The sequence below is a fragment of the Glycine soja genome, chromosome 7, assembly GCF_004193775.1.
Source record: "Glycine soja cultivar W05 chromosome 7, ASM419377v2, whole genome shotgun sequence".
NCBI lineage: Eukaryota > Viridiplantae > Streptophyta > Magnoliopsida > Fabales > Fabaceae > Glycine > Glycine soja.
The window spans coordinates 5,447,134-5,461,922 of NC_041008.1; the positions used below are offsets into that span (position 1 = coordinate 5,447,134).

General features: G+C 30.5%; 2 protein-coding genes across 2 annotated transcripts; both read right to left on the minus strand.

The window, feature by feature from the left end:
- Positions 1–289: 289 nt before the first annotated feature.
- LOC114418356 (eukaryotic translation initiation factor 1A-like) lies at positions 290–1,095 on the minus strand. Its single transcript, XM_028383657.1, has one exon. It carries the CDS (start codon positions 946–948, stop codon positions 511–513), a length of 438 nt encoding a protein of 145 aa, XP_028239458.1. The 5' UTR covers positions 949–1,095; the 3' UTR covers positions 290–510.
- Positions 1,096–7,988: 6,893 nt separating this feature from the next.
- Positions 7,989–11,694, minus strand: LOC114418352 (BTB/POZ domain-containing protein POB1-like). Its single transcript, XM_028383652.1, has 6 exons — positions 11,273–11,694; positions 10,840–10,956; positions 10,127–10,254; positions 9,975–10,038; positions 9,596–9,875; positions 7,989–9,012 (listed from the first exon to the last, which is right to left on the minus strand). Exons 1-6 carry the CDS (start codon positions 11,520–11,522, stop codon positions 8,199–8,201), a joined length of 1,653 nt encoding a protein of 550 aa, XP_028239453.1. The 5' UTR covers positions 11,523–11,694; the 3' UTR covers positions 7,989–8,198.
- Positions 11,695–14,789: the final 3,095 nt, after the last annotated feature.

A 14,789-nucleotide genomic window follows, 5' to 3' on the forward strand; every position in this document is an offset into this window, starting at 1 on the left:
ACCATGACTGCAATTTAAAATCACAGCTTCTAAGCTCGATAATGTTCTCCATAAGCACTTATAGGAAAATAAAATTTACGAAGGAAAATTGAGAGTAGTCTCTATATGGTGAAATCAACTTCATGCATAAGTTAAAAACCATATTTTATGGAGAAACTTGTCTTATTTTTTCTTCTCCTATATCTTCTTCTTCTATAGGTGTTTATGAAGAAATTTTATCCAAAAAGACCTTAACTCATCAGATAAACAAGCAGAACAAAAGAATCAATAAACTCCAAACATAACAGTGTAGTAACTATAACACCATATAACCAGCTCTTATTTCATTAAAATTCATTCACCATATCCATATGCCACAGTACACAGAGGCAACACCATCACATACCATAAAGTGAATCCATCACCAAATCATAACAATTTCATATATAATCTCAAACAAAAACAAAAACAAAAAAAGAGGCATCAGCAACACAAACCAAAACCAAAACCCTAACTTTTTTTTCTCTTCCTTCAAATCTTATCAATATCCTCATCCTCGAACTCGATATAATCATTTCCGGCCCCATCCTCCTCCTCATCAAGGCCAGCGCCGATGCCCTCGTTGAGCCTGGTGCTGTCAGGAAGCTCGCCGTAGGCCTTGAGGAGCCTGGCCTCGTCGGGCATGTACTTGAGGATGACGTCGGCCTTGTCGTCCTGGTAGTCGCGGAGGCCGACGAGGATGATGTCGCCGGCGGCGATCCAGACCTTCTTGTGCATCTTGCCGCGGATGTGGCAGAGGCGCTTGGTGCCGTCGATGCACATCGCCTCGCAGCGGCCGTTCCCCAGCATCCGGAGCACCTGCGCGTACTCCTGGCCGTCCTCCTTGAACACAAGCTCCCGCTTCTCGTCGTCCGCCTCGTTCTTCCCGCGCTTCCGGTTCTTTCCTCCCTTTCCCTTGTTCTTCGGCATTCTCCTCGACGACGATCGGAAACCCTAGTTTTATTCGATGATTCTCGAGAGAGAAGACTTTGAAGGTGGTGATTTTGTTTCTGTGTTTAAATTGAAGAATTTGCTTTCGTAGGGAAAGTAGGGTCGATTGGGGTATTTGTTTTGGTTTGGGTATGCGTGGGGAATACGAATAAGGGGTGGGTTTCAATGGACCGTATTGCCCCTGCTACTCTAACGTCACTTTTCTATTGTCCCACGGGGAAACCGGGAAAGGTTGCATTTCCTTTTTCCTTTTTCCTTTTTATTCTATATAATTTTTCAGTTATGTGTTCTATAAACTTTTCCATAAAGTTTGATGTGAGTTTAAATACTGATAAAAATATATATGAGTTTAAATACGTTTTTCTCTTCTTCTTCGTAATATATTTTTTTAATTTTAATCTCTATAAAATTATTGTTTTAAAAATAATTTTGGTAAAAATAATCATTTTGATCCATGGATATATAAATGAGTAATAATTTAGTTTCTAAAAAAAATAAAATTGATTTAGTTTATAAATGTGAACTTAATATTAAATTATTGCTCAATCTTACATCTTGGTCCTAAAAATATAAAAATTAATTCTTAGATATTACAACTTAATGACAAAATAATCCTACAAATTTAAGATTGTTATATTTTTATACATTCAATTATTAAATTAGAATTTTTATTCTTTTAATGACTAAATTATCATCAACTTACACATTCAGAAATCACAAAATTATTATCCTATATTTAATCCTTATGATATGGTTAAGGTTGCCAAAGGCTTAAGCATATGTTAAATGAAATAAACACATAATTGTATTAACAATTATATATTTTTATCACATTAAACGAATAATTATAAAAATAGAAAGATAGTGAATTGAGATCATTTAAAGATATCTTTTACTAATGGTAAAAAAAAAAGTTGTAAAAAGGCACTTATAATGAAAAGAAGATAAATTGTTGAAATATACAATTGGGAGAGATGAATCTTAATTTATAAGATAAGAAAGATAGTGAATTGAGATCATTTAAAGATATATTTTACTATTGGTAAAAAAAAGGTGTAAAAAGGCACTTATAATGAAAAGAAGATAAAGTGTTGAAATATACAGTTGGGAGAGATGAATCTTAATTTATAAGATAAAGATAGTGAATTGAGATCATTTAAAGATATTTTTTACTAATGGTAAAAAAAGAGGTGTAAAAAGGCACTTATAATGAAAAGAAGATAAATTATTGAAATATACAATTGGAAGAGATGAATCTTAATCTATAAGATAAGAAAGATAATGAATTGAGATCATTTAAATATATCTTTTACTAATGATAAAAAAAAGGTGTAAAAATACAATTATAATGACAAGCAGATAAATTGTTGAAATATACAATTGGGAGAGATGAGTCTTAATTTATAAGATAAGAATAACAATGAATAATCAAATTCATCATCCAAACCAAAGTGAGTTGTAGTAATAAATTGGTTTTCGTAATAAACAAAATAAATAATGTTCGTATATATAATAGACAAAAAATTATACAATGAGCTTTTCAATATATAAAATATATTTTTTAAATCTGTTAAAAATTTAATAATCTTGTACTTTACAATGCAAAATCAACTATTGATTTTTTATTATAAAAAAAGCAATACCCATTAAATCTAATAATCAACCACTAATGGTGTAAATTATACTTAAAAGACACCTAAAATTCTAAAATATATATTGTTTGAAAATAAAGTAATACATTTTTACAAAAATGTCTTTAATTTAGTATCAACTCTTAATTACTAGTTTTTTAAAAATTGTTTACAAAATTTCTGAAACCCAACAAAAGTAGGGTCTTAACGACCCAGTTTATATACTGTTGTGATAGTAAACATGATGTATTTAGATGTTTATTATAATGATTAAAAATTAAATAAACATGATGTTTAATTGAATGATGTATTTAGATATTTTTTTATAACAATTGATAATTAAATAAATTTGATACTTTTTACATATGTAAATAATTATTAAACCTATGATTTTTATTTATAATTTATATATGTAAAAAATTAATTATTAGATAAAAAATAATCATCACAAAATTTATTATGTAAATTTACATGTATATTAAATATAAATAAAAAATTTTAATGTTATATATAGCTACATTATTTGTTTATAATATAATGTGTTTATTAGCTTAATTGGTTTGAGTGTTAATAAAAAAATCCTATTGCCCATGTATGCATTGGGAATCCGTAGGCCCAATCCGGATTTTCAATCCGTATTTTAAAAAAAACTCATACATATGAGTATACGGATCGTAGATCTATATGATTTCCATGAAAAAGTGAAGAGTATTTTCGTCCTTTCATTGTTTTGTTGGGTGTTCCAACAAAAATAATGGGTGTCCCTAAAAATTTCCTAAATTTATTTGCCTATAAAAAGAAAGCCCATCATGTTTCATTTGAAATTAATATTTTATTGAATTTCAAAGTTTGACCAAGATAGGAGGAACCCTAAGTTGGGAAAACATATTGAAGGAGCTTCAATGGTGGAATCTATTCACCAACATTTGGCTGCATACTGGAGTCATTCAGTTGCCGATGAACATCTTGAGCTTGCTCTTCATTGAGATTCCCCTTGAAAGGAAATTTGGGTGTGGTACCTAATTAATAAAATATCTTATTCTTTTAATTTATAAATGCAAATCACCTAATGCATATTTTCACTTTTGTCTAACTCATGGCATGCAAAACATGCTACTAGGATTGGAATCATTTACATGTTGTCTGAATTAGGGGGCAGTGTCATAACGCTTTTGTTTCTGGGTGATCACGTCTTCGTTGGCACTTCAGGGGGCTTTTTTTGGACTTCTTGCAACGTTGCCATATCAATTATCAATTAATTACAAACGACAATATATCTTATAATAAAGTAAGTGCAATTAGTGACCAGTTTCATATTTTAAATTTTAAGAATTAATTAACTCTTATTTTTTATTCTTTTTGTAGGGAACTTTACCCATCCTTTGATCGATCACTTTGATCAACCTTGGGATTGGTATTTTCTCCGTGTGGGTAACTTTGCAAACCTTGGGAGAATGCGGGTAGGATTTTTCCCTCGGTTATATTTGGCCACTCCGTAGTAAACTTGGTCGTATATTGTCTCTTGTCATGTGGATTTCAATTTTAGTAATTACTGGGTTAATCTAATATTCATTTGATATTTTATATAGGTGTTAGATCTGTATATAAAAAGATTTTGTTGAAAAAAAAATAATTTATTTTGATGATTTTTATGTCTTGAACATTAGTCTCGACCTGTAACTGGATGAATACCTTCCTTTTAACAAAAAAAAGATAACTGAATTTATTATATTTTATTTAATGACACGTTTTCATTGGTTGAGCTATATTCATGGATTGGAATGCGTACCACGAATGGAAGTGGTGTGGCTTCCATGCATCCCCACATCTAACTGGGAATGCTAAACCTGAGGGAAATAGAAATTGAGGCACATTTTATTTTATATGGTATAGCCATAGAGATGTTAGAATTTATTAGAAAAATAGAAACTGGATTGTTTTATTTTATTGCGCGTTTGTTTTGTTTGGATTTGTACTTAATCTTTTAAAGTACTAGCATAATAACCCATGCAACACGGGTGGAGTTTACAATCTATATATATATATATATATATATATATTATTGCATTTTTAATGTATATCTCATTTTAAAAAAATCATATGTATATATTACTAGATATGTATATATATGTAAAAAATATTAAAAAGTTATAAATACTAATATATATATTCAAATATTTGTATATAACTTAAATATATATCTAATTCTAATAAAAAAATATTTTACATTTTGTAATTACTAGTTTTTCTTTGAAAAATGTTTTTATCAAAAGGAAAGAAATGACTAACATCAACTATATAAAGAAAATATTTTTGGGTATTTAAACTACTAAATTACAATAAAAAACTAATTGTGAATAAAAAATAAATAAGAGAATGCTTATATAATAATATTGTAAATCATATTTTTTAAGGCTAATAATTAACAGAGTTGTTCTTTAGTGATTTCAAGTTAGCTTTTCATTTTTAGTTCTATTTGATATGACATTTTTATCCTTATGCATAGAAAATAATTAAGACTTTTAAGCATGTTAGGATTCATTAGTGATCATATGCACGAAAGTGAAATCTAATAGGCACATACTCAATACATTATTATTGAACACAACCAACAATGAAATCACACATCATTAAAAATTTATATTAAAAGGTAAAAAAAAAAACAGGTCATTTCTCTAGTACATGTCAATTTGAGTGAGTAAGGTATCTCGACGAATGTATTTTATAAACCGTGCCTGCACAAGTAAGGTTGAAGGTATATATATCTGTCTCCTTCTCGTGTTTTTCCACTTCCATTTAAGGTTTTCAATTCTGGACAAAATGAAATAGCATACTGTTTCTAGAATGACATGCTGCATTTGCTATTTATTTGGTTATGAAGTTCTCTACAATCACGGCTTTGGATTTATTGCTCTTTGTCCTGCTTGTTAGATATGCTTGAACTTTGTTTATTCATTGCTCGGATTAATTAGACTCTATAAATTCTTATGTTTAATTCAGATATTTTGCATTTCTAACCGTGTTTTAGAGTTTCAGATTCATCTGATACAATCATTGAGTAGAGTTTTAAGTTCATGTGACGTTGAATGAAATGGAGTGAAAAGAGATGAAATGGAATAAAATAACATCACTATAACATTGTTGATGAAATGGTGTAGTGTCTTCATTTCATTTGGGAGATTAATGAATAATAAGTTGGTTTCATCCCATTCCATCTTATATTCCCCAAGTTTTATATTTTTTTATGGTGTGGGGAATGTAGATTGGATGGAATTGAATGAAAACTAACGTCACGTCATATCATTCCATTTCAGTCTTTTCCATTAATCTAAACATAATGCATGCATGCATCTTCCTTTAATTATCATGGCTGATTATTAATCACCGGAAGTTGTAGTCGAAGACCTGGTTGCATTATTATTACCTTAGTCGTTCCGTGAAATCATTTGCCAGTCTAATTTCCTTTTGAGTACTTGATTTGAATACTACATACTAACACAAAAATGATTCATTCCAAAAATATATGTTGCACCATGCTGAATTTTCTTTCATTGATGATTTGAATTGAGGCCAGAAGGAATAACGCCATACACGCACTAGTTTACAATGTTAGCATACTAAGGACAAGTAGTTTGTATGACCCACGTACAGCAGTGAATAATTTTAGAATGTATGACCCACGTATCAGGAATAATATTTTGAATTAAAGTCAAATGACTGTTAAAATATAAGTAAATGTCCCTAATGAAGGATAACCATCACAGAAAAATCATCAGATGAAAGGGAAAGGATGTCTGGTTTTACCTATATAATAGTCTGTGCCTATAAGATTAGAGGACTCTATTTTTGTCTCATATTTTCTATTTTATTCTAATTTAATAAAGTTCTGGGTGACTTTAGAGGGAGTGTTAGAGGTGTGTACTTGATATTCTATTTTTCTCTCATTTCTTTTCTCATAACTTCTCTGTTTCATTTTAAGTGACTAGTAATTAATGTTAAAGTTTGTACTTATAACAACAATTATTACCGGATGAATTGCTTAACGCATATCATTTTATAACAAGTAATTGCTCATTAGCAACTATTTCCTAAATCTGCAAAGGTTCATTTTTAGTGCTTTGCTTTCAAGGCAAGACACGTGGTCTGCAACTTGTTTCTTAATCCCATTTTTTATGTCAAATTTCCTAATCAAATTCTTGTATCAAAATAACCCAATTTCCAAATCATATATGCGAACATTAACATCACACAGTGGCTGAAAAGTGACAGGTGCGGTGCAAAATCATCCTATGTCTAATCGTATCCCAGGTAACTCTGGTTTGGTGCCATCTGTACATAACGTCTTTGTAACATTATCCTTGTTTTATTCCTAAGGATATTACTATATTACAATTAAATTCCGAACTTTCTAAATTTAGATCATTCGTTGATGAAGAATTGGATTCCACATCTTCATTCTAAATTCTTATCCTTTGTTCTTTAATAGAATCAGAATAGGATTCGTGTCCTGCAACATGAAAAACATCACATTACACAATTAATAGAACATGTTTCTGCATCCTCTCATCATAAAACTATTCTCATGTTCAAAATTTGTGATTAATTCTTATTGGGAGATATACACAACCTATTTAATAAAGTATTTTGTGAACATCAGATAGTTTTTTTTTTCCAATTTTATAATGTAATTTAAAAACCCTTAAATATTAAATAGTTATATACAATATCAATTTTTTGATGTTAAAATACTGAAACTGATCGATGTTTAATACCAAAGAATCCATTCTGCTGAGCATGTACGCACTATATTTATTATTGGCAAGGCGAATGCTAGTCAAGTAAATAAATGATTTCTAGGAATAATCACCCGAATTCGACCTTCAACTAGAAGGACGATTACCATTGGAATGAAATTTTCTTAAGAATAAAATTGAAAATTTTGAAAATATTTGATTTCTATTTTTTTTCTTTCTAAATATAACTACACAGATTACTCAAACAGTTAGTGATGAGTGATGCAATATAAAATAGTGTGATATTAAGGAAAGAAGTTGAACAAGATGAAAACAGAAAAGATGAGAAAACCTCAGTTATTTCTGTTTTTTCTAAATACTTATTTTAATGACAAATTTCAAAACTCAATGAATTTTAGATAAGAAAATAATTGCTGAGTAGTGCAAAATTATTTTACATAGCAACTTCTAAAACCAAAAAATTGAAAAAAAAATATCAGACAAGCCCTTAATATTTATTTTTCTTTAGACCACAGTTTGATTAAAACCTTTAGTGACCCCATAGCGAAAACGACTGATACTATGTCAGGTGTGATATCAAATCCGACACTTGGAAACTGATTATAAGAAAATCACGGAAATTGAAGAAGGCAGGTTCACTTAACCTAGAATCCTAGATAATAATATATCAGGGTCCTAGTTATCTTCTCAATCACATGCAACACTATCCACTTTAGTGCACATGCTGTATATTTAAGCTTTTGATAGATTACTAGTGTTAACAGAAAATGAGAATTTGAGATCTAAAAAAAAGGTCAAGGCTACCAACCGGAATAGATAGAAAGTTTACAACTAGAAATGGGGGTCAGTGTTTGATGGTGAGCTCAGCTCTAAGGTGAAGGACACCATTGATAAAGTAAAGACTATCCTCAGCCATGAACGAAGTCCATGGAATGGCAAACAAGTTTCTATAGCCAACGGCCTTTCCCCCAGTGAACACGTAGTTGCCTTTGTACTTGCTAACAAATTCCTCTGTCGGCCTAGACCTCGCAGCAAACTCATAGTCGACGGCAAAGCTCACTGAGCCCTTTTCCTGCATTCCCAAAAACAGCCCAAAGCAATGGAAAGAGCTTTGTTGGTCCATGTTGCAATGTGCTGATAGGAAGAAACCTTGTCCACCCAAATGGAACGCCTGGGAATAAACCCGCCCGGATGGGAAGAGGTTGTTACACTCCTCCCGCTTCAGATCCAAGTACACCACACACTGCTGCCGGGGAAGTTCAAATTCTACCACCTTCACTGGGCGGTACTTGTATGCTCTCTCCACAAAACGACGGTTTGAAGATGCAGTATCTTCTGCTGCCAGCGACCGTTGGCGGTGTGGAGCCTCGGCCTTGAAAAATAGGCCCTCAAGTACAAGCTTGGATGCAACTTCATGGTCAAAGTCAGAACAGGTCAAGACCTTCTTAAGCTTTCGGCAGGTCATGTAAGGGAAGCGAATTAATTGTGCAAGCCGGGTACCCAGGACTTCTCGCCTGTCTTCCAGTTTAGTGTACTGCTGTCGAGACCATTTCAACACAAAATCATATACAGCATCTTCTGATGCGACCTGGAGATCATCACTAGACAGTATTGCCTCTACTCCAGCTAGGGGCAAGGCAATAACCTCTTCCTGGAACCTGGTCATATACAAGAATTATTAGCATTCAAAAAGACATGATACTAAGATGTAAACAATGAAAAATGTGTTTTCCAAAAGACTTTTTGTCATGGGATTCCATAATAGAAAAAGCCTCTCTAAAATGTTTATAACCTATTAATAGCATGTTTGGTCACACTCTGAAATGGGTAAAAATAACAGGTCACTATAAGTTGATTAACCAAAAGTAGCACCCATCCAACTGAAGTATTATCTACAAGGGTGCTAATTATTAGATGTAAATACACATACACACATTGGAATCATTTCTAATGAACACGTATTTTGTTCACCAACTTTTCCCAGTCTCCAACAGCAAGAGCAATGGAAAGAAATTCAAACAAAATACAATAAAGCAGCTACAACTGAAATCAAAATTTTCATATCAGCAGCTACAAACTGAAATCAAAATTCTAATACCAATAGCTAACAAAAGAGGCAGGATGAAGAGGGAGTAAATAGTGTTACTTAATACAAGTAAAAAATCAGATCAAGAAAAGTGTTTGTAATGCTTGAGTATCAGATAATGTGACTGAAATTAAAATAAAAGGGCAAACACTTACTTGGTTATATCCTTGTATCGACCAGCAAGATACTGCTTCGCAGCATCAGTCAATGGTTGGACTGCATCAGCCATTAAGACACTAGAAGGAAGCTCCAGATAAAGCAATGCAGAGTCAGGTGTCATAGGCATATTCCGCAATAACCGGCTACAGTATCTCATGCATGAAGCAACTTCAAATTTATCAGCAGCCATCAACACATCTAGCAATGCAGGTGCTGTAGTAGTGGTCAAGGTAGTGCTGTACATAAAATTCAGTAGCTCCATGAGAGCAGCCTCTTCTGCAACATGAAAGCAAGTATGACATTCGTAAGATAACCATTTGAAGTAAAACAAAAACAATTGCAAATAATCCAAAAATCGAATTCCTATGTTCATACCAGAGGCGTTAATTCTGAGGGTGACATGTCTCTGCTCAGACTCCCTCATCCCATTTGAGAAAAGCTGCATAAAGTAAATAAAAACTGTGAAGCAGATATATTTTTGGTAAAAATATTCAAATCCTCTATAAAGAAGAAAGACCTTCATCTACCTTATAGAAAAAAGGACTTTTTGCAGCCAAGATAGGAGAACTGATATGCAGCGTTTTAACTCTAACAACTGCACCTGCAGAGCAGTCCATGCTCCAGTCTGAATCATTACTATTTGTAGCTTCATCACCTACATTAACCACAACAAACTCAAAAGTATTCATAAAGCAGAACTGATATCTTCGTACTTAAGAGAAGGAATCAAATGATATCCATGTCTGTTTCATTGTCACAAGCAAAGGCAGAATGTTATACTCTCTGGTAACACAAATTTCTCTATTAAATCACACTCAAGTTTAAATCATATTCTCAATTTACATTTAGATTAAGCACTTCTTTGAGAAAAATGTAGAGTTCTCCAAAAACTATATAATTGGGAAACTAGCTGTTTGTTTCCCTTGTGATTTTCGGCATTGAAAACTGTTTAGTAAAACAACTATAAACTATTCAGCAATCACTATATATAATTTTTTTTCAAAAATTGTTTGCAAAACAAGAACTTTAAAAACCAAAAAACGAAAACTGTTAGGAGATGTTTTCTCATCTTCTTCAAGCTCTCCATCAATTCCACACTATACTCTCTGCCTTGCACCACCCTCCACCAACAGTCTAGACATCGTTATTTAATTACATTTTGAAAACTAAAAATAGTTTTTGAAAATAAAAACAAAACACGCTCTAAGCACAAGATTTTCAAGGCACTCAATTCAAATACCAGAATGGGGTTCTTCAACCATTGCATCAGCCTCTTCATCTTGATTCTCACACTCATCCGCTTCAGATTGATGCCCGTTCAAAACTTGCTCGTCTGGCACCGAAGCAAGATCCGCACCTGCAACCAACCAAAACAGCATACATATACATATTAGGCATAGCACGAGAAAACACAAGCTTCTACGCAAACACTATCCAACATACCCTTTTCAGTAAAAAATAAACTTTCAAATTCGCACAAAAAACACACAATTTAAATTTCCAATTTTAACACTTTCATGGTCCCATTTTTTTCTAATTTTGTAAAAAAACACGTTGCACGTGCAAAATCACATCCATTTCCACTTCTACCAGTGAGCAATTCCAGAAACCCTAAAAGTTGTTTTGTTTTTCTTTAAAAAAAACAAAGAGAGTGGGTGTGAGAGAGAGATGACCGTTATCCTTTTTGATATCCTCGCGGCGGCGCTTGCGGTGGCGGGCCCAGTCGGCAATGGTGGCGCAGGCGTCGGAATCAGGGCGGGCGTCGACGGGGTCGTGCATGATCTCGATCCGGAGAACCCTGTCGGAGAAGTTGCTGTCGTTGAAGGCGAAGGCGAAATCGGCATCGGAGGTGGTGCCGCCGCGAGACCACTCGGACTCCATCGCCATGACCGGGTCAAACAGATCCGAATTCGAATCCTTCATGTGTGTCTGTTCCTCCCAAAGTACGCAGAATCGAACCTTAGAAAGAGAGATAAGGTCCAAAAACGAGAAACCGCTTTCGCTTTTGAAGGGTTTATTACGGAAAAGTGAAGCGTAGAGAGAGAGAAAGAGAGAGTGTCACAGACAAACTCACAAACACTCAAAATAATTGAGAGATCAAAACATAACTCCCAATATATATATGTCTGAAGTTCATCGCCAGAGTAAAATACTAGTTTTATTTTATTTTTCTTTTTCTCAAATTTTATTCTAATTATTTATTATTTATTAAGAAAAAAATGTATTTTTAATTCTTATATTTTCAGTTAAACATGGTAAAAAAACTTATTTTTATATTGATGCTTTTGATTCTTAATTCTTAAAAACATATTTAGTCTTTTTTATCTAATACTTCTTAATTTTTTATTCTTAATTTGATAGAACATTTAGGAACTAAAAAGCATATTTTCCCTTCCTGAATTCTTAGATATTTTAGTCTCTTATTTTCATTTCAAGATAAATAATGTTTTAGAATTTGAAAGTATAATTAATTTATTTATATGTATAATTAATTAATTTAACTAACTTTTTAATAAGTTTAAATTAATTAAAAGTGTTTACATTTAATAATGAAGTTAGTATACATATTCTTTACGTTTTTCAATTTGGTTTTTAATCAATTAAATTAAATAATGGGTACAAAGAAGAATGGATCTTGCTGAAAATTATTATGAAGAGGTCAATCGAGGAGGCCAGTCATGAGTATTATTTGGACTAGAATTGACAATATGGAAATTCCAATTAATACTGCATATTAATTCTTAATCTGTGCTTGTATTTTACGTTAATTTTATACTATATTTTAGTTTCTAAAATTTATGTTTTATTATTAATTATTCATTATAAAATAATATTTAATATAAATATATTATTATTATTATTATTATTATTATTATTATTATTATGCAAAGTGTCATGTATTTTGACTTTTCAAAAAAAGTTTAAGAATTTATCTCTTTTTATTTTAATCTTAATTAAAAATGGTAAAATTGAATGATTAATATTTATCTATCACTTTCATATAAAAACGTCTATCTTACTAAATATGTCTCATATTATTTTAATAATTATCTTCACATTTGATAAAAATAAATATTATATTTTCTTTATGATTCAAAATATAAGTATAAGAATTTAAATTATTTAGCATTTAATTGTAACGGTGATAACAACAATATTTTTTGCCTTAACCCTTTGGTTCAATAAGATAAATTTATTTTCATCGAGAAAAGAGAAAGGGAAAATATAACTATTAGTAATAAATAAATTTTTTTTTTATATTTTGGTTATTTTATACTGAGAATAGATAGTACGTTATCCTATGATTTATTGAAGAAGAGAAAAATAACTTTTATTCTATTCATCTTCATTTGTTTTGTGCTGTTTTGTTAATTATTTTAAATTAAACACAACAAATATTTTTATATTATTTAATGTTATATGTTTTAGCAAATCAAATATATTCAGTGTGAATGTTTCGTCTTAAGGAGGGAGAGGAGACTGACGTTTTATAAATTATTAACTTGTTATTAACTTGAAGACAAGTCAAACATTTTGAAATAAAAATAATTAAACTTGTATAAAAACGTATAGATGTTTGTTTCAATAAGTCATTATGCATAAAAGTTATTGTTATTGTTCATAGTCATACTAAATTTAATTTTTTTTGGATAAAATCTAAGGTTTAATTTTTGTAGATAAAAATATATTATTAAGGGAAAAAGGGGTTCCACAAATAAAAAGGAAAGAGGGGATCCACAAATAAAAAGGTTATTTAATTTTTTTTATCAAAATTAAAAAACAGTGCATAAGCACCGGGGGGACACGTGGAAGCTGGTGGGTCTGCTTGGAAAGTCAATGAACCAATATAATCGATTAAAATAAGCTATTCAGAGTATCTCTAATGTCCGTTGTACAATAAGTTATTTATTAATTTTAAGATGTTATTATTTTTTATTGGATGGAATTTACGCCTGTCATGCTGCTTAAAATTAAGTTTCATAATTTTTATATGCAATGAAAGCTTAAGATTAAAAAATATTTTGTTGTCTCATTTAAAATAGTTAAAACAAAATTTTAATTGAAAAAAATATGTGTAAATTAATATAGAAGTATATATATATACAATTATGAGTGATTTAAAAATTACTTAAAATTATATAACTAAAACCAAACGTGTATGTAAATTACTTAAATATGATATACCATTGTGAAGGTCAATTAATAGAGTATAAAAAATTCAGAGTAGCTTAAATTGCACTCATCAAGATACTCCAAACTAGTCTTGAGAAAAATAGGTCAAAAAATAGCCAAAAGCTGGTTCAACTAAAGTAAAATATATTTATTTTTATTTTTTTCATTTTATAACATGTTACTTTTTCCTATAATTTTAAAAGTAAAAATAACCTAGCATCGCGGGGTGGAATTATAGTATTAATTAATGCATCTCGATCTTTGTTATATTAAATGTAAAAGATGTAATATTTAAAACATTATCCGTTCAGACCAAAATTTTCAACGAAATATTTAATATTTAGATTATTAGTAGTAATTTTAAAAGGCAAAGGCTAACCAGAAACCTTAAGATATTTATTAAAAAACTAAAAGTAAAAATATTTTTACTAGAATCTGTAAAATTATGTGACTAATGATTTTTTTTTACATTTATTTATAATTTCTACAATAAATATTTCATTTTTTTATTTCTTTAACTACTGTTCCAAGGAGACTGATATCTCTATTCTAAAATCCACTTAAAATAAGCTAAATGATCATCTAATTTATTTAAAGGGAAAAAACAATAAAAAAGATGTGCATTTAATAAAGTTTTAATTTTATGAGAGTATTTAGTGTAGTAAGAGGATTAGTATATCTTTTTAATGCTTGCAGACAAAAAACATTCAAGAATAAATATATAAAATTATGTAGATTTTATTAATATGCAGAGATCCACAATCGAACGGTAATGGTCCACCATCCTTGAATAATGTTATTAAATATATAAAAACATTTATTAGCTGTAAGTGAATACACAATATTAAAAAAGATATTACTGACTACTATAGTTAAGATATAAGCTAAAGCACTAAAACGATAAAATATTTATTCCGAAGATTATAGAAAAACATAAAAAAATAAAAACATTATAATTTTGTGTATTTCAATAAAATAAATTTCTCTTAATTCCTTAATTAATGTCCTACAACTCTA